At 40.2% G+C, this 20464-nt stretch overlaps 1 protein-coding gene across 5 annotated transcripts in view; it reads left to right on the top strand.

Annotated features, from left to right (window-relative positions):
* The window catches only part of MON2 (MON2 homolog (S. cerevisiae)), a 76259-nt gene that overhangs the window by 6873 nt on the left and 48922 nt on the right, over window positions 1-20464 (top strand). For all 5 annotated transcript variants that reach the window (XM_010574097.1, XM_010574099.1, XM_010574100.1 and 2 more), the window contains exons 4-15: window positions 6466-6595; window positions 7148-7245; window positions 7914-8039; window positions 8786-8980; window positions 9719-9843; window positions 10231-10370; window positions 12932-13085; window positions 15734-15966; window positions 17305-17386; window positions 18107-18288; window positions 19567-19679; window positions 20300-20404. In XM_010574097.1, coding sequence (XP_010572399.1) covers window positions 6466-6595; window positions 7148-7245; window positions 7914-8039; window positions 8786-8980; window positions 9719-9843; window positions 10231-10370; window positions 12932-13085; window positions 15734-15966; window positions 17305-17386; window positions 18107-18288; window positions 19567-19679; window positions 20300-20404 — 1683 coding nt within the window. The remainder of the gene's footprint in view (window positions 1-6465; window positions 6596-7147; window positions 7246-7913; window positions 8040-8785; window positions 8981-9718; window positions 9844-10230; window positions 10371-12931; window positions 13086-15733; window positions 15967-17304; window positions 17387-18106; window positions 18289-19566; window positions 19680-20299; window positions 20405-20464) is intronic.

Raw genomic sequence — 20464 nt, forward strand, 5'->3', positions numbered from 1 at the left:
CCCCCCCCTAATTCTTAGGTTCTTGGTATCTACATCCTATTTCACTTACCTTATTTGTGTGTGTCTTCCAAACACATTTTTTCAACATCCTTTATTTGGTCATCTCTCTAACATCTAGGAACTTTCTCCTTTTGGACACCAACCAACCAGAAGAGCATGTGGGTGCAGCAGTGTCAAATAAGTAGGGAAGGTCTTTCCCAGCACATCTTTCTTTTGTCTTGTGACCTGATCCAGAAGCATGCTCACATAATACAATTACCGGAGAATCTAATTGCTGTACATCTAACAATTTCCTTAGTGCATGTTAAAATCTAGTACATTTAGAAATGTATAGTCAAATTTGGCCAGGCTGTGACAGGGTTAGGAAAAAAAACATTCCTGACAGAGCAATATCCTGTAAAATTTCTTGGTGTTGTCCAAGGCCTGGAATTACCAGAGTTTCTCAGTTCACCAAATATAAGCATTACTTGGCATGGGTAAAATGGTGCAATGGTTTGTTTGTCATTCCCCCTCCAAGGTCCTTTCAAGAAATATTTGAAAGTTGTTTTTTTTTTTTCCATGCTGAAAAGTTCTTAGAGAAAATCAGTTTGAGCCAGACATATATTGCATGTTCATGTTTCAGCTTGACTGATGTAAATTAAGAAAATTACTGGCAAACCATCTTGAAAAACCCCTTGATACAGGGACTGCCGTTAGATTATTTGAGTTGCTGAGACAGGCAGCTCCAGTGCCGGCAGGATCTGCAGCGGAGTGCTCCAGTGCAATGCACAGGGGGTTTCCCGAACTGGGGGAACCTGAAAGGGAGCCAAGATCGGTGCCGGGAGCCTGCAGCTCGCGCCACGGAGGCTGTTGGGACCTGGGCAGGGCCAGGAGCAGTGACAGGCAAGCCCCCCAGCCACGTATGAAAGAAGTCCTTGGGGAGCGCTAGCCAACAGGACCTGGCACAGCAGTTTGCGTGGAAGGGCGTGCAGGAAGGGTGCTGAAGCTCTGCCAGCTCGACCAGGAAGCCATGGTATCCACCTGGCAGAAAGCCATGACCTCTCTAAGCTTTGCAGCCACCACGACTGATGCAGCTGCCCAGACAGAGCTCTGGTAGGAACACGCTGCCAGCCAGGTGTCGGGCTGCGGGCCGTGCCCTGCTCTTACGCCAGGACAGGACGGTGAGCAGAGCTGTGGGAGGTGCGCCCGGGGAGAGGAACTCCTCTGCTTAGTGACAGAGCTCTGGGAGGAGGTGAGTAGGTTGAGGAGTATCAGGGAGTGCGAGAGAGAGAGAGACTACTGGAACTGCACCCTACCTTCCCTGAGACAGGCCCAACAGGCAGACAGGACGCGTGATACAGAGGATTCCGTATCCTCTCCCTGCCTGGCTGAACACAGTGACTTAAGGTATAGGGTGCAAGGGCAAAAAATTCCTGCCTGGTGCAGCAGGCATGTCTCCTCTCTGACTACCCCACCTTCCCAGGTGCCCTTGCATAATAGGTATGAGGCTCTGCAAGTGGAATCAAACAATAATCGCAGAATATCTCAAGTTGGAAGGGACCCATAAGGATCATCGAGTCCAACTCCCTGCTCCTTGCAGGACTACCTAAAACTAAACCATGTTGACTAAAAGCGTCCAGATTCTCCTTGAACTCTGACAGGCTTGGTGCCATGACCACTTCCCTGGGGAGCCTGTTGCCATGACCAACCACCCTCTCAGTGAAGAAATTTACTTCTGTTTTAACTTCTCCTGCTTCACTGTTGTTATTGTTAATACGCTGTCGGAGCCTAGAATGGACAGTAGGTGCTGAGCTGGCATACAGCCATCGCAGTTCAAACATGTGATGAGATTGCTGGCTTCTTTAAGGAAAGGGGTCACAAACTGGTGAAAGCAGAGGTCCCCCAGTTGAACTGGGGTTCATCAATATCAGGAGACCATTGCTGCCCACAGGGATTTTCTAGAGCAATGAGGGCAGATTGGGAACTTCTCAGGACTGGAGCTGGGCAATAATGAGGACAATGGTTCATCTAGCTTGGAGGTGTCACTGAGGTTAAGTCGGACCTACGCCCTGCATCAAAACTGCTTCCATAAAGAAAAAAAGACTGGTCATTGTCATAGAAGACTCCCTTCTGAAGGGAACAGAAGGCCCAATATCCAGACCAGACCCACTTCTTAGGGAAGTCTGCTGCCTCCCTGGGGCTCAGGTTAAAGATGTGAAGAGAAGGCTTCCTATTCTGGTATGGCCCTCAGATTATTATCCATTATTGATTTTTCAGATAGGCAGCAATGAAGTTGCAGCAACAAGTCTGAGGGCAATCAAGAGAGACTTCAGGGCCTTGGGATGACTGGATAAGAGATCAGGAGGACAAGTGGTGTTCTCCTCTATCCTTCCAGTTGCAGGAAATGATGAGGGAAGAAACAGGAAGAGCCAGCAGATCAGTACCTACCTCCAAGCCTGGTGTCACTGGCAGAATTTTCTGGTTTTTTGATCATGGCTTGGTTTACATGACACCAGCCCTACTGGCAACAGACAGGGTACACCTGTCTCAAAGGGGGAAAAGGATCTTTGCACAGGAGTTAGCAGGGCTCACTGAAAGAGCTTTAAACTGGATTTGAAGGGGGAAAGGGATAAAACCAGACTCACTCACTAGAGAGAAGTGTGGGGGCAGCATGCCAGTGTTCGAGGGATGGTATGCTAGCAAGGTCCTTTGGTCTGCCATCTCAGTGGAGGTAGGTGATGGAGATCCATGTGGCAGCAAAGATGCAAGGGTTATTGGTGTGTTGGAAACCACGAAAGCGCCTGAGAACAGTCACGTAGGAAGTAGGGCTTATCCCTCCAAAAAGGTGGCGCAATCAGTAGCCCAGCTGAAGTTCATCTACACCAATGCACACGGCATGGGCAACAAACAGGAGGAGCTGAAAGCCATTGTGCAGCAGGAAAACTATGATATAGTTGCCATAATGGAAACACGGTAGGATGACTCACACAACTGGAGTGCTGCAATGGCTGGCTATAAACTCTTCAGAAGGGATAAGCAAGGAAGAAGAGGTGGTGGGGTAGCCCTGTATGTTAGGGAGTGTTTTTATTGTCTAGAGCTTAACGATGGTGACAATAGAGTTGAGTGTTTATGGGTAAGAATCAGGGAGAAGGCCAACAAGGCAGTTATCATGGTGGAAGTCTGTTATAGACCACCCAACCAGGATGAAGAGGCAGATGAAATATTCTATAAGCGTCTGGGAGAAGACTCACAATTGCTAGCCCTTGTTCTTGTGGGGGACTTCAACTGACCAGATGTCTGCTGGAAATACAAGACAGCAGAGAGGAAACGGCCTAGGAGGTTCCTGGAGTGTGTGGAAGATAACCTCCTGACACAGCTGGTAGGTGAGCCAACTAGGGAAGGTGCCGTACTTGTTGTTTGTGAACAGAGAGGGACTTGTGGGTGATGTGATGGTTGGAGGCCACCTTGGGCATAGCAATCACGAAATGATAGAGTTTTCAATTCTTGGAGAAGTAAGACAGGGGTCAGTGGAACTGCTGCCTTGGACTTCTGGATGGCAGATTTGGCCTGTTTAGGAAACTGGTCGACAGAGTCCCTTTGGAGGCAGTCCTGAAGAGCAAAGGAGTCCAGGAAGGCTGGGCATTCTTCAAGAAGGAAATCTTAATGACACAGCAGGCCATCCCCATGTGCCAAAAGACGAGCTGGCGGGGAAGACCACTGGCCTGGCTGGACAGAGAGCTTTGGCTGGAACTTGGGGAAAAAAGGAGAGTTTATGAACTTTGGAAGAAGGAGCAGGCCTCTCAGGAGGACTATAAGGATGTCATGAGGTTTTGCAGGGAGAAAATTAGAAGGGCCAAAGCCCAACTAGACTTTCATCTGGCTACTGCTGTAAAAGACAATTAAAAATGTTTCTAGAAATACAAGGAGGGCTAAGGAGAATCTCCATCCTTTATTGGATGTGGGGGAAAACATAGTGACAAAGGATGAGGAAAAGGCTGAGGTACTTGATGCCTTCTTTGCCTCAGTCTTTAATAGTAAGACCAGTTGTTCTGTGGGTGCCCAGGCCCCTGAGCTGGAAGACGGGGATGGGGAGCAGAATGAAACCCCCATAATCCAAGGGGAAAGGGTTAGCGACCTGCTACACCATTTAGTCTATGGGGCTGGATGGGATCCACTCCAGGGAACTGAGGGGGCTGACAGAAGTGCTTACCAAGCCTCTTCTGTTTATCAGCAGTGCTGGCTAACTGGGGAGGTCCCAGTTGACTGGAAGTTAGCAAATGTGACGCTCATGTACAAGAAGGGCCGGAAGGAGGATCCAGGGAATTACAGGCCTGCCATTCTGACCTTCGTGCCAGGGAAGGTTATGGAGCAGATCATCTTGAGTGTCATCATGGGGCACATGCAGGACAACCAGGGGATCAGGCCCAGTCAGCATGGGTTCATGAAAGGCAGGTCCTGCTTGACCAACCTGATCTCCTTCTATGACCAGGTGACCCGCCTAGTGGATGAGGGAAAGGCTGTGGATGTTGTCTACCTGGACTTCAGTAAGGCCTTTGACACCGTTTCCCACAGCACTCTCCTGGAGAAACTGGCTGCTTGTGGTCTGGGCATGCGTACTCTTTGCTGGGTAAAAAAACTGGCTGGATAGCTGGGCCCAAAGAGTGGTGGTGAATGGGGTTAAATCCAGTTGGCGGCGGGTCACAAGTGGTGTTCCCCAGGTCTCAGTGTTGGGCCCCGTTCTGTTTAATATCTTTATCAGTGGTCTTGATGAGGGGATGGAGTGCACCCTCAGTAAGTTTGCAGACCACACCAAGCTGGGAGGCAGGGTCGATCTACTTGAGGGTAGGGAGGCTCTACAGAGAGATCTGGTCAGGCTGGATCGATGGGCTGAGGCCAACTGTATGAAGTTCAATAAGGCCAAGTGCCTGGTCCTGCACTTTGGTCACAACAACCCCATGCAGTGCTGCAGGCTTGGGGAAGAGTGGCTGGAAAGCTGCCCGGCAGAGAAAGACCTGGGGGTGCTGGTCGACAGCCAGCTGAATATGAGCCAGCAGTGTGCCCAGGTGGCCAAGAAGGCCAACAGCATGCTGGCCTGTATCAGAAATAGTGTGGCCAGCAGGAGCAGGGAGGTGATCATCCCCCTGTACTGGGCACTGGTGAGGCCACACCTCGAGTCCTGTGTTCAGTTTTGGGCCCTTCACTGCAGGAAAGACATGGAGGTGCTGGAGCGTGTCCAGAGAAGGGCAACCAAGCTGGTGAGGGGCCTGGAGCACAAGTCTGATGAGGAGCAGCTGAGGGAGCTGGGGCTGTTTAGTCTGGAGAAGAGGAGGCTGTGGGGAGACCTTATCGCTCTCTACAACCACCTGAAAGGAGGGTGTAGTGAGGTGGGGGTTGGTCTTTTCTCCCAAGTAACAAGTGATAGGACGAGAGAAAATGGCCTCAAGTTGTGCCAGGGGAGGTTTAGACTGGATATTAGGAAAAATTTTTTTACTGAAAGGGTTGTCAAGCATTGGAACAGGCTGCCCAGGGGAAGTGGTTGAGTCACCATCCCTGGAGGGATTTAAAAGACCTGTAGATGTGGTGCTTAGGGACATGGTTTAGTAGTGGACTTGGCAATCTTAGGCTAATGGTTGGACTCAATGAACTTAAAGGTTTTTTCCAACCTAAACGATTCTATGATTCACCTAGAGAATCGTGCAGTGTCTTCCAAAAGCCCAGAAGTGTATGATTGTGTTGTAAAATTTCAAACTAAAATGGGGATACCATCTGAGCAGGGTCCACAAATCATTTACAGGAAAAAGAAGCTATCGCCGGGTGTGGTTGAGGTTCATGGAAGTGCAAGAACACAGAATAAGGACAAAAGAACAAGAAATACAGGTTTCACTACACATACAGATATTAATTTTCAAAGTTCATTATAAAATAAGTAAGTATTAATTTACGTGTTAGAGGTAATACAGAATCCAATGGGAAACAGTATTCAGGTCAGTGCTGGCACAATGACACATTAAAATGAGCACCTTAGGAATAATAGCAGACGAGGCAACATGGTTGTGAAAGTATTGTGATTTAACATAGGAGAGGAATGGTATTTTAGCTTTGGAGTTGACTGACCTCTCTGTGATTAACTGTATAATCCTAATGTCCTTTTAACATTAATATTCATGTAAGTTGTTTTATGTGGTTGATTACTGTATAGTCTCTGTATGATGATTGTAGTTTTATTGGCGTATCATAGTGTCTTCAGTTAATACCACTTTAGATTACCTTGGGGAGGATTACTGAAGAGGTTTTTGGCTAGGGTAATGTATAAAATTTATTCTGATTCTTCAAGTTTAAAATTATTAAAACAAATATTTTTTTTCGGGCAACCTTTTGGCAAACTGTAGTGGAAAGCATTCCTCAATCGGCTTTCTTGACTCTTAGCTAAAAGATGAAAATATATTGTTGTAAGGTGGGGTTTTTTTTTTTCCCCTTCTCTTTCAGGCAATTGTACTTTGTTTTCGATTGCACTTCACAAAAGATAATATAACAAATAATACTGCAGCAGCTACAGTGCGGCAGGTAGTTACTGTTGTATTTGAGAGAGTGGTTGCTGAAGATGAACGATACAAAGGTGGGCATTCTTCTTACTCTGCTTGCTTGTATTAACCTGTTTTTTGGACACACATCAGATGCTTATCTTTTTCAGATAAAGAAGTAGTAAAAAGTCTCTAAATGTTATTAAAAAAAATCACAGGCATTATTAATTTTTACTGTCTTTTATACATTTACTTGTATTCAAAGGAGATTAAATCCTTAGCTGTTGTGTCAGTCCATGTCAGTACAGCAATATATAAAACCCAGATTTTTTTTCAAGTTGTGAGAACTGGTCTTCAGGGTAGTATTGTGAAGGAATTTGAGGTGAGGGTGTCATTTGAGGTAAAGATAACTTAGATTACTGAGTGTGAAATACACGGCAGTAGTAGTTCTGAAGAGAAAATTTATTGGAAAGAAGTGCTTGGTATTGATGCTCTTTGGTATTCACTTGTGTTTATTTCTGTAGACATGATAAGTTGCAGAAGAATTACCTGACCATTCTCCTAGAATCTTTTTGTAACAACACTTAATGCATACTTGATTTTCAACAGTTCCTTTGTTCACAAAACCGATTTTTGTTTCTACACAGACACTGTTGACCAGCCAGTTGCAGTTCAAGGAAATAGTAACAGAAGATCTGTCAGTACACTGAAGCCATGTGCTAAAGATGCTTATATGCTTTTTCAGGTAGTTGGGGAGCATATATTTATACATTTGCAGTTACAACTTGGTGCTTCTACATCTCTGTAAGAAATTTCAAAAATTTGCTATTGGCATATTGACAAGGTCCTTAACCAGAGTCTCAGGCTTTCTTATGGCGCATTTATTGTAATTGACAATGAAATGCTGTTTCCCAGGGAGATGATTGGAAAATGAAGACAAAGCAGCCTAGGAAAATGTTTTACTATAAATCTTAAATAATAGCTAAGCATGCATGTCTGCATTAAATTCAAGATTCTTTTTCCATGAACCAAATACTGCTACTGTAGTTCAGTCTTGCTTCTTGTGCTTGGTATTGTATATTAAAGTCAAGTATATAATGAAAAGTAGTAGCTGTATTCATCACGCCAATAAAAATCTTCTTGACTTAGCAAACTCACTGGTCTTGAGATATTTTTCGGGACAGGAATGAAGATAATTGCTACAAGTATACCAGCAAAATTTAAAATTTCTTTTAAGAAGTTTTTTGCTTAATAATTTATGTAAAAGAAGTATTTGAGGAAAAATTATGTTGAAATGGGAAGATTACTCATTGCAAAAGAGGGAGAGAGTGTAGATTTTGGTGTAGACTCAGAAAACTTATGGCGGTACAGGACTGTGCAGAAAATGTAAATGTTACTGTATTTCTTTTTAAGGATCTTTGTCAGTTAGTTAATGCTGATGCTCCCTACTGGCTTGTGGGTATGACAGAAATGACCCGGACATTTGGCCTCGAACTTCTTGAGTCAGTCCTCAATGACTTTCCACAAGTGTTTTTACAAGTGAGTAGTTCTTGGAGGGAAAATAGGAAGACTTTTGTTCACATGGGTAGTAAAATTTACACTTCGTTAACTCCTCTTTAATTTAGCATGAGTCCTACTTTTCAAAAGAACTTGTAGCTTTTACATGTTGGGGTTTTATGATATAAAAGTAGTGTGTGCTTTTCGTCCACTTTTTCTATTTTTATACACTTTATTCTTGCATTTTGTCAAGCATGTTGTACTGTTTCACTTTTTTTTTGCCATTTATATCTTCTCCAGAGATGCATTTTCTTATCTTGCGTGATTTATGACAGCTCTGTAACTTAGTTCGTGGCATTGTTATTTCTATGAAAACATTAACCTCGCCCCACTTGCAAAGCAGCAAGAATCATGACTATGAATTGTGTGGATCTACTGCATATAAATGCACCATGATCCTACAGTAACACATTTTAGCAGACAGTAGCTAAATAAAAAAATTAAATATATAATAAATGATGTATTAGCAGCCTATTTCAGTTTGCAAAATACAGGAAGAGGGGTGCATGGTATGAACCTGACCATGTAATTTCATCATGCTTTGTCGTAGCTTTACAATGGTGTCTGTCGTTCTTCCTTTTCATTTCCTGAGTGTGTAATTTATACCAACATTTACATGACTTCAGAGTGCTTGGTCATAACAGTAAATGTAAATAAGATGCATAATCAGAGCTACTCGTAGCAATTAAAGAATATCTACTTATAATTTGTTGTGTTTTCTTTTTCAGCATCAGGAATTCAGTTTTCTTCTTAAAGAAAGGGTATGCCCTCTTGTTATAAAGCTCTTCTCCCCAAATATCAAATTCAGGCAAGGTTCCAGCACATCATCTTCCCCAGCACCAGTGGAAAAACCATACTTCCCCATCTGCATGCGTTTGCTGAGAGTAGTTTCTGTTTTGATTAAGCAGTTTTACAGTTTGCTGGTAAGAATGTTCAAATTTTCTTTATGCAATTCTGTTTTTCTGTGTATGTGCCAGTACTGTGATCAGAAATAGTATAAATTAGTTCTTGGGAACTGTTGATGTATACTGAAGGAAGAAAAGTCTAAATATTCTTTTCCTCTTACGTGTATTTGTTTACATGTATTCTACATGTATGATTTTATTAAACATGGGCTTGTATAAATTCTCAGAGTAGATTAGCTGTTCTCTTTTCTGTACTTAACTGCCTTTCAGTTAAAGTTTTGGGAACCTTTTGATCTTACGTTGTTTGCCTGGCTTGAGATAATGTTAATTGCTGTGCCTTGTTAATACTTGCTAAGATGCTTTTGACTTGTGTTGCTAAAGCTGTTGACAGAATGTGCATAAAAACCGCATGTTCAGCTGTTCTTACCTCACAAATTTTAGATATTTGCTAAAAAAAAGATTTTTTTCAGTTACATTGGTTTACTGTAGCACATGCAAGAACTTTAATGTGATGTCTGTGAGGAATTTAACTCCTTCAATACAATTGCATATGTGGTGTTAGCTTGGCAAAAAAATTATTATTATTAGGTATTCTTTTTATATAATTTTGAGTAAATGCTTGTTGAAGGGGTTTTTTAGATCCTGTGCAAAACTTGCTGGGATGGAACTCCTAAGATGAAACAGAAGTTTTTTGGAGAAAATATTTTGTAGGAGCCTTTTTCTTTTGATTTAATAGCTATAAACTGTATCTTTTAGGTAACAGAATGTGAAATCTTCCTGTCATTGCTCGTTAAGTTTCTGGATGCAGACAAACCACAGTGGCTAAGAGCTGTTGCGGTAGAATCTATTCACAGGCTTTGTGTGCAGCCTCAGCTATTAAGGTATTAAATATATTAAGTTTCCCTTCCACATAAAATTTAAGAATTTTTCTTTTTTTTTCTCAGTGGAAAATGCTTCTTAAAACACTGTAAATATTTAGAAACTTAAATGCAATAAACTCTTCAAGATAATTTTTTTATAAAGCACTAGGCAATGCTTATTATCCAGGAAGGGCTGAATTACAGTTTTCTGAGTATTCCAAACCCTCTTGGTCTTACCAGTGTCAAAGGAGCATTTACCTAAAACTAAATATTATTATTTACCTAAATACTTGCAGTTAAAATGTGCTTTTAGTCTACAGATTGGAGGGGAGTGGGAAGTTGCTGGAAAATATGCTTTTAGTACCTAATTTGTCAAATACTTACTGTATTTTATAAAATACTTTCCAGGTCCTTTTGTCAATCGTATGATATGAAGCAACATTCCACAAAAGTTTTCCGTGATATTGTGAATGCACTGGGGTCCTTCATCCAGTCACTATTTCTTGTGCCAAGCACAGGGAACACATCAGTGATGCCAAACCAAACTGGTAAAGCTTTGTCCTTGCTATCATTTTAATTTTCCAGCATTTTCTTGTAATAATAAATTCTGATTTGATTCAGTATATACATTTGGCTTGGTACAGTTCTGTACTTTCATGCTCATTGTTCATTGAGGTGTTCATTGAGATGAAAAGCTAGCTTGAGGAAAAACTAGTGTTTTCAGGTCTGGTACAACAGGTGATTTTATCTACCTGTGTTGTGGGGAAGATGTAGCCCACAGTCAGCAGAGCAGTGCTGCTGCATTTGTATCTGCTTCTACAGCAACCAAGCTCCTTGGTTCACTACTCATCTGAGGGAAATTCTGGGGGAATTATTTCCAACTTCTGACTATAACAAATCTGATTTCTGTCTCCTTGTGCGGGGATGTCATTTATGGCAGCGTGCAAGTGAAGTAGTAAGACAGCGTGTGTTTGCTTCCTCCTGGGAGGCAATAGCTAATTCTTCTGTATGTTCAGGGGCAAAACTGGACTGATGAAGCCAAGAGGTAGAAAGAAAGATCTGTTTTACAGATGATCTTTGCTTTTCCTGTAAGCTGAAAACAGTCAGTTACTGAAACTAAACTTGATTGTCTTTTCTTGCAGCCAGGGTTTTGGCATTTCACTAGGTATATCTTTATTTCTAGAAGAAGAAATGGTCCTCCTGTTAATGCTTTTGCAGGTGTTTATGTCCGAGTTAAGGCTCTCTGCTTCTTCCCATAGTTCTGGAAGCAGAGGCCTCAGCAACAAACAAAATAAAAACAATTTCGAAGGGTGTCTTTTGACATGCCCTCTTAAAAGAGATAATAAACAGATAAAGTATAATTATTATCAATCATATCTACTATTAAACTAATAAACATTAAAAAGTCTGGGTTTAGACTCACACCTTCCAGGGTTCAATCATGAAGTCTGAATTCCAAGTTGGTGTTAGCATTGATAATGTGAAAAAATTTGTGTCAGTAGCGGTTGTTCAATAGTGGGCTGTATGGAAGCTGATAGAACATTTCTGTCAGTATTATTTCTGGGTTAGTTTAATCCACTTAAGGTAAATCAGGAGAGCGCTTTTCATCGTGTAACATGCACATATAAGAAGACATTCTAAAATACTCATTCCCCTGAAAACTTAAATTTTGCCTTCGTTTGAAACAGCACTGCAGTAGGGTCATACCCTTAGTGCTGTTGCTATTTCTCTGGCTTACTGTTCCAGTTTGTTTTCTCCTTTACATTTTCACTACTTCTTTCTGCCCGAGTATTTCTCATGTGTCTTTCTCATGCATTTGTCTTTCTGCCACTTTTCCTCCTATGGCCATGTCTAACATGCAAAAAGCAGGTCAATGCAACCTAACTTTCAAACTGAGTCTTCTGATTATAACGATAGTCCTGTTGTAGCAGGCTGTCTTGTACACCTGTAGTTGGCTTTTGAGCCTCAGTTTTGCAACAAGGTAGCTGTTTCATAGAAGTTGAATGCTGCATCTACCTAAGTTTTGTGTCACTTTTATTATACTGGTGTAATGTAAGCTTTTTTACCACTTTAAGGAGTTATGTTGATATAAAAATAGTTATATGTGTCTGCTCAGTGGTATCACAGAAAATGACACCGGTATAACTGTGTTTGTGTTAGTGGCAGTGTTTGGTTAACCATTTCTGTTTAGCAGTATGGTTTTGTTGTTTCAGTCTATTAAGCTTTACTGTGTTAAAGTGTATACATAGGCTTCTGTGTGTATTCATATTGCCTAAATTAGTAATTTAATCTCCCTGCACGTTAAAAGCGAGCACATGAAAATGGCAGTTGTTACACTGATGTATTACATGCTGTGAGTCGCCTTCTTGGCAACTCTGCCCTTCTTTCCCCATTGTCTGTACAGAGAGAGTCTTGAACTTGTGGTACTTACTCCTAGTAAGTATAGACCTCCTTCTATATGTAGCAAGTCTTATATATACAGAATTCCTTTTATTTGCTTTTTTTGGCTTCTTGAATTGGAACCAACGTTTGTTTCCTCCTAGCTGTTGGTTGGCACGTTGTCAGCTCTTCCCTGGTGTGGTTTGTTTTCTTCTACCTTGGCATGGAACAGATTCAAACGTTGCAGTTCTCTTTGAGAACTTTTACATTTCTGAAATCTTTAAAGTTTGTGTTGATCTCTTTCCTTGGAATGACTAACCTCTCTTTCCTACTAGTGAGTTCTAGATGCAACTATTCAAATAATCCTTAACTTTTAAATATCTGTCAGACTCTTCACTAAAATATATATTGTTTTCTTAAGACCACGTAAGTTTAGTTCGTTCACAGAATCTTATGAATGCTGCTGTACCTTTCACAGAAACATTTTATTCTGGCTGAAAATAAGGCAGTTGGCATCAATCAACTGTGCTTCTTGAACTGATTGCTTTGCACATAAGATTGTGTTTTAGACAGCAGAGGGAGCTCAAAAATTGTGTTGTTGTTGGTTTTTGTTATTGAGCAGGACATCTCATATTAATCTGTGTATCTCAAAAATTAAATATAGAAAAAGGATGTTTGCTGATCACTAAAATGAGATTAGTTAATTTTATCAGTTTGTTTTTTGGAACAGGAAGCAATGCATCGGGGAATACTGGCTCAGCACAGACTAACCCGGGAGTGCTTGGAGTGGGAGGAGGTGCAACTGTATTACCTGCTTTTGAGTACAGAGGCACTTGGATACCTATCCTGAATGTAACAGTACAAGGCAGTGCTAAAGCTACCTAGTAAGTACCTCTATCTTTTTGAAAATATATATAAGAAATGTTTTAATGTCCAACTTGACAGTTTAAGGATTTTTTTATTAGTGAATATTGAGGTCTTGATTTCTCTGGCATTGAAGTGTATTATGGATTTTCTTTTTGTTGGTGCCATGAGGTCTTCTGATATTTTGCTATTTTGTATGAATGCTCTGGATTCTGATCCAAATGTCCCCTATGGCTTTAGCATCTGTTGGATTTTTTTCTATCATACTGTTGCTGTATTAACTCTTCACTTTTAGGCCTCACTACAGTGTATAACAATATTAGAATATCTTTTGCTGGGTTGTGTAATGGCAAATATTAGGGGCATTAAGCAAATGGGACAGCAGTGGGAGTGAAAAATAGCTTTCTTACACCAGCTTTACTGTATTTACAGTTTTTATTGAATGGGATATTGTGGTAGATATTGGCCAGGTTGTTATTCCAAACAATATATTGACCTATATATGAAGGTTAGACTGTGAATGCTTCTTAGAGTGACCAATTATTTTGTCGTGACTTTGTATAATGGAGATGGTGCTCTCAGTTTAGAGCTGTGAATACTACATTACTTTTGAAATAGTGGAATTTTTTTCATGACCATTGAAGGTCAATCTCTTCCAAATTGAAAGTTACTTGTACAGCCCGTGAAATTTTGGCATACAAATAATACTCAGTGAAATCAGCAAATAGCCTGGATCTCAATGCTTTTTTTAAGGTAGAAACTCCTTTTTCTGCCTTTGAGACTCAGAAGGATAAATTCATCCTCAGATTTCAATAGTTTAACTTGTTATGTGTTGACTTCGCTTTTTGTTCCAGCAGTGGCCATGAATGTTATTTTAGATTACCTGACTGTTCTCAGGAAATGCAAATTTTTAACAAAAGTGGATGAAAGCTAGGTCATGCTTTGGCCAGCTAATAACACCTCCTGCTTTTCTTCCTTTTCTTTTCTCTTACTTTATATTCTTAACTGGCTCAAGGACATTGCAGTCACCATCACAGTCTCCTGTGCTGCATTGAACTTGCTTGTATCTTTACCTTTGGATCCCTTAGTGACTCCATGATTCCCTCTGAGTAATTTTTGCATTCTTTTTTTCTTTTGTGTAAGATTGCAGAATTGTTGCTAGCATGTCATGTCAGCAGTTTTTCTCCTATCTTGTACGTTTGTCGTCCTTGCATGTAAGGAGATGACTAACTGTAACTGTAGATTTGGGTCACATCCTAGCACTGATTCTCTCTTACTGCTGCCATTAGATTTTCAGACAATGGCCACATCTTGTATTTCTACACAACAATTTAACTGAAGATAAGAATTGTGAACAGAGCTAGCAGAGTCTTTTTGCCAGTGTGGGCCTGTCTCTTCCCAGACCACTCTGCCTTGTCTTCCTCTTTACATGAGGAAGTAAGTATTTTTTTTAGAGGAATAGACAAAGATTATTCAAAATTTTTCATGGCCATTCCCATGTAACTGTAACAACTCGCTTCATTTATTCAGCAGTTTGCTTTGCAGTCTTTGAAAGTAAGAGTACATGACCTCTACCTCACAGGTACATTGTAACTATAAAACCCATTAATAATTTTAACAGAGCCATAGATATGTACACACTTACTTGTAGACAGAGGGTGAAATGTTGACCATTTGATTTCCCTATACTGCCTATGCCCCCAGATATCTAAGGCAGCCATCTGCAGCAAATTAGAGGTAATAGCTGAAGTGTTATGTGTTTGGGAGAAGGAAACTCCTTTGTGCAGAAAAGAGTGGTAACACTACAGTACAAAAGTGTCTTTGGTATATAGTAGCTGGAATGCCTGGCCCTTTTAAAGAGAAGTTTGTAGAGCAAATGATGAAATAGTGGTTGTTGGGGTAGCAGGTAGTTTTTGTAACAGACTGTCTCTCCTTGTGTAGTTGCTGCTGCTGTGGCAGCTAGAATCTGTTTCCTGCTGGATTTGTAACTCAGCAGTGCTTTATGTACATTTAAAGTAAAATATGAAGAAAAGCGGCAACGAGGCTGCAGTTCCAGCATAATGATGTTTTAATTGAATGGTTTTCAGCAGTGAATCATGTAGACATTTATTCTTTGTACAAATATCTTCCATTGTTTACCTATGCATGTAGGTGATGAATATTTGGTTATATATTATCTAGCTATGACAGGCTTTTCTGGTCATATGGACTCAAAGATAATAATGGAACATCTGATTGTTCTCAATTTGTTATAACTATGTTCACAGTGTCATGACTTCCTGACCTATTTCCTCTGTTGTTCCTATGTCCTTGTGTTCTGAATAGGTTCTGTTGCAGTGGCTTGAAGTAAAATAATAATATAAGTAGAATAATTCATTCAGTGATGCTTGCTTACATGTGTTAATTTTTTAAAATATTTATTTGCAGATCTAAATACAGTGCTCAGGGTTTGTACTCTTTCATTTACTATTTTATTTAGTGACTCATTTACTCTTTTACTTAATGACTTGATTAATCAAGGAATTTTTTTTCTTGAGTTGCTATAAATCTTGAAGGATGGTGTTTGGGGCCTGTTTGTACTTAACATTCATTTGCAATCTTGTTCTTTTGTTACCGTTTTTAATCACAGTGGTACTATTACATGCTTGTCATGCTTTCATTTTTTTAGTTTGGAAATGCTGGACAAAGTAGAGCCACCTACGATTCCTGAAGGCTATGCCATGTCAGTGGCATTTCACTGTTTACTGGATCTTGTCCGTGGTATCACTGCCATGATTGAAGGAGAGTTGGGAGAAGCAGAAACAGTCAGTCAAAGCACAACAGAGACAACTTCATTACCAGCACAGTCTTCAGAGCAGCAAGACTTGCAGTCTGTATCTGACCAAACAGAGAAAGAACTAGGTATTTGAAAATGCAAACACTATATAAAATACAGCAGTTTTACATAAAGCAGGATTAAAATAGTTCATGCTTTGTTGCTTAAATTTATTGTTTCTAAATCATATATTAAAACTTTTAATGAAGTGGGTTTTGGTTGGGGGGGGTTGGTGTGGTATTTGGTGGGTTTGTTTTTTTGAGGTTTTTTTTGTGTAATGGGACAGCAGTAGTCTCTAAAAAAAAAAAAAAATACTTGACTTGAAGCACTGCTTCTGTCCTTGGTCCTTATAGCACCTTGGCCATAGACTCCTTGTGGTCTATTAATGCTGTTTTACGTGTACGTGCATGGGATGTGAGGGAGAGAGAACAGGCATTCTGTTCTCCAGAACTACTATTCTGCTTTTCTGTGTCCTTAATTCTGCTTAACACTGAGATCCAAGGTTGCAAGAGACAACCTGACGGAGAGAAATTTGGCAGTTATGACCACATTAAAAGAAAAATGTATTTCTAGTAACAAGATAAAAAGATGATCATTTTAATGGAGAGATTTTAAACAAGATTGAAGTATTTAGGGAAGAACTTCTTGAAAAGCAGAACTAGTAGGATCTGAGGCTTGTATTTTGTGCACCATGTGAGGAGTCTGTACATGTACGTACAGAAAGACTTGGCTCTCCGGAGTGGTTTTGGCTTGTGTCCCGGGAAGCAGAGACCGTAGCGCAGCGGTCGGTACCGCGGCCCCGCCGGTGCAGCGGGACGGACGGATGGTGCAGCGGGACGGACGGATGGACGGACGGACGGGGTTTGTCCCAAGCGCTGCCCGCGGCCTCGGTGCTGTGGAGCTCTCCGTGGTGCTGCAGGCAGCACCAGCTCAGCCCAGGCTCGGGGCAGGTTAAAGGTCTGTTGGACCTGTATTTTTTTTTCTATTAAAGAAATGAAAAAATATGGAGAATTATAAATATCAGGGGAGAGTATTTTTCCTTCGCTGTAAAATTTCAGTGAGTTTCTTGTCCCACATTTATACACTTCTGAATGTTTATTTTTACAGACAAAGATTAAAAATAGTTATGTATACCTCTAAGGTTTGGGGTTTTTTTTGTGTGTGGTGGGTGATGCTGGTGTAATTTAGAATAAGCATTGCCTTGGTGACATTTGTACTTTAGCAGTGTTACTTTAAATGCAGCTCCTTAAATGGTACTGGTGTGAGTGTGTTTGTATATACACACATATGTGTCTGTGTAAACATGCATATAAAAATGCACTTTAAAAGGTGCTGTAGGAGGCATTTTGTTTGTGATTTAATTGAAAGTTATTGAGAAAAATACTGTGTTTCTGCTATAAAGAAATATATGTATTTCTTTCAAGTTAGCAGAGCTGTATGGGAAGAAATGGTGAATGCTTGTTGGTGCGGTCTTCTGGCTGCTTTATCCCTCCTACTTGATGCAAGGTATTTGGTCTTTCATTTCTCTTGATTTTTCCAATGATGACATTCCCAGCTATATGTTGAACTGACTTGATACCAGTCAAGTTGATGGTTTTATGAGAGCGCACTTCTCATGGCAACAGAGCAGACAGGTTTGTGGGTTAGTGATGGCTAGACTGAGTGAGGATCTGTTAAGAGTAAATGACACAGAAGTCTCCAGAAGCCTATCATCAACCTTTAATGTATTTCAATGCAGAACAATTAATTAACATTTTCAAAAGCTTGCATTTAAACTATTTACATTATTTTTACTCCTTTTTACTTTGAGTGAATGCTTCAATACACTGAAGTAATTCTATATGTCCTGATTACTGTTGATAAGAGACTAAATAATGTCTTGGTGCTTGTTAGTACTATGCAGTCTTTGAAGTGGAAAAGCTATTTACTAGGTAATAACTTTGGTAACTTAATTGTCTCTTTCAAAGAGTCTTTTGTTATCAAACACCATTTTCTGAAATTAGTGTTAAATACCTCCTCATACTCTCCTTTGCCAAGTCAGTCAAAACTAACGACCAGTTTTATAGGAAATGGTTCTGAGGAATTTTGTTGATTGGTTATGCTTGCTCTTCAGTATTTATAGTGTTGACAGGTTTAAAGTATACGTTCTCACTGCTTTCAGTTTTGTTTAGCTGCCTGCTTCTGTGCCATGGATTAATTCTTACTAAATAATGTGTACTCTTTCAGTACTGATGAAGCTGCCACTGAAAATATTCTAAAAGCAGAATTGAACATGGCTGCACTTTGTGGAAGACTGGGTCTTGTAACATCAAGAGATGCGTTTATCACTGCCATTTGCAAAGGATCCTTGCCTCCTCACTATGCCCTTACTGTACTAAATAACACAACTGCAGCTCTGTCCAGCAAATGTAAGTATATAGGTTTTCCTTAATTGTGTTTCCATGCATTGTCCTCTAAACCCAATTTTTTTCAGGATGTGATTGCAAAGATAGGCAACTGTAGTATTTGGATATACTAAATTGTTAGAATCCTCAGACAGGATCTAGACCGCCTGCTTTCCAGAACTGATTAGTCTTGCAGCATCTGCTGGGTATCATTCTAGTCAACCTAAAACTTCCTGAATGCTTAGCATATATCAGAAGTTCATATTCTACAGAGATCTGTCTGTCATCCTAACAGATCTGTTAGGATGTCATTAAGGCATGCAAATTCTGAAAACATCTCTGGGTGACTTAGGTAATTAAGAGTTGGCTAGAACATCCTGCATTTGTGGTGTACTACAGTCTTTCCTACAATTGTCTAGTGATGGTAGTACTTACTATGTAAATGGAAGGTCTTAAGTTCTAGACTCTGTTCAGCTTACAAGAGGTTGAATTGATGCTTCCCACATCTTGAGAGAATGTTGTAATTCATGGGATATGCCAGTTGCAGATGTACTCTGTTTCTAATTTTGAAAATTAATTACTATGTACTGAGAAATGCAACTACCTGGAGAATATGCAGATGGGCCTAACATTAGACCTCTTAATTTAAAACAAAAATACCTTAGTCTGGGAACAAGGACCAGTGCCTTTACTCCAGCCCACAAGCTAAGTGCATTACTAGATCGTAAGTCTGTGAAGCAGTATACGTGACTGAGCTACATTAATCTCTATGAAAATGAAGCAGTGAACTTAAGTTATTTTATATAGATTACTCTTCATTTTACAGGTGAGTTATAAAATGGGTGTACTGAAGTCCTGTATTGCAAAAATATCATGACATAGCATTTATGACATCTTCATTTTCTGAGTGCGCTAGTACAATGGTAGCACACAGTGATACCATTTACGCACAATTGTCACAGATACCTGAGTTGAGGCATAGTCTAATGCTCGTATCTTAGTGCAAATAGTTCAGTCTCAACATAAAATGTATTAATGTATTGCAAGAAATATCTAATAGTTAGTGAGAAGAAGTAATTACTGGCTCCTTTAACTCCGTAAGGCTTGAGGTTGTATTACATAATAATTAAATACAACTAAATTACATAATAATCTAAATACAACTAAAGGTCTCAAAGTGAGCTACCTTAAAGCTAATACTGTGAAAAAATTCTCTGGAGTGTGTTTGCCAGGAAGTGATTGTTACTACAAGTAAGTACTGGATTTTAAATTCAGATTCTTTTATTTTCAATTTTCCTCTAGCATATTCCATTCAGGGACAGAATGTTCAAATGATCAGTCCCTCAAGTGAATCTCATCAGCAAGTTGTAGCAGTAGGGCAACCCTTAGCTCTTCAGCCACAGGGAACAGTAATGGTAAGTACAATTTGTAAGTCATCTCATCCTGCTTAACTGTTTCTTTCTGCATCTCAATGTGTCTCAAAAATAAACAACAGATAAACCGCATTCTTACAAATAATGGTTATCTGAAATATTATTCTACACTTTTAGTTTGGAACAGCCCTGGACAGCAAAGTTCTCTAACTGTAAAGAAGACTTACTCTTGTTATCTGCCTCTTAGCTCAGCAGCTCCCATCCATTCCGTTTGAAAACCCTAGGGCTCAGCTCTGTTATGCGCCTGTTTGTGAAGGTTCGCTTATTTGGTTTTTTTAAGATAGGCTGATTTTGTGGAGAAGATGCACTTAAAGCTGGAGTGCTTGAACTTGTGTCTTTGACAGTAATGTGAAGCTGGGAGGAGAGGGCAGTGATCAAATCGTATTCAACCCCAGCAAGATAAGACTGAGATAAGAAGGAGAGATACTGAACTACTTCTTTAAAAAAGATACATTGCACCAGTGCAAAGCAAATTTAATATTTAAGCTATTTAGTAAAAAATTGCAGGTTTCCTAGAAACACTATTGTTGTAGAATAATAAAAATTGTGTGGTTGTTTGTTTTGGGTTTTGTTTTGGTTTTGTGTTTTTTTTTTTTTTTTAGTTGACTTCAAAAAATATCCAGTGTATGAGGACATTACTCAACTTAGCTCACTGCCACGGAGCCGTTCTTGGTACATCATGGCAACTTGTCCTGGCTACTCTTCAGGTATAATAAGAAATATTTATGCCTTGCTTTTTTGCCATAATTTGGTTTTGAGGGTTTTTT

The sequence above is a fragment of the Haliaeetus leucocephalus genome, unplaced genomic scaffold, assembly GCF_000737465.1.
Source record: "Haliaeetus leucocephalus isolate CR32 unplaced genomic scaffold, Haliaeetus_leucocephalus-4.0 Scaffold406, whole genome shotgun sequence".
Taxonomy (NCBI): domain Eukaryota; kingdom Metazoa; phylum Chordata; class Aves; order Accipitriformes; family Accipitridae; genus Haliaeetus; species Haliaeetus leucocephalus.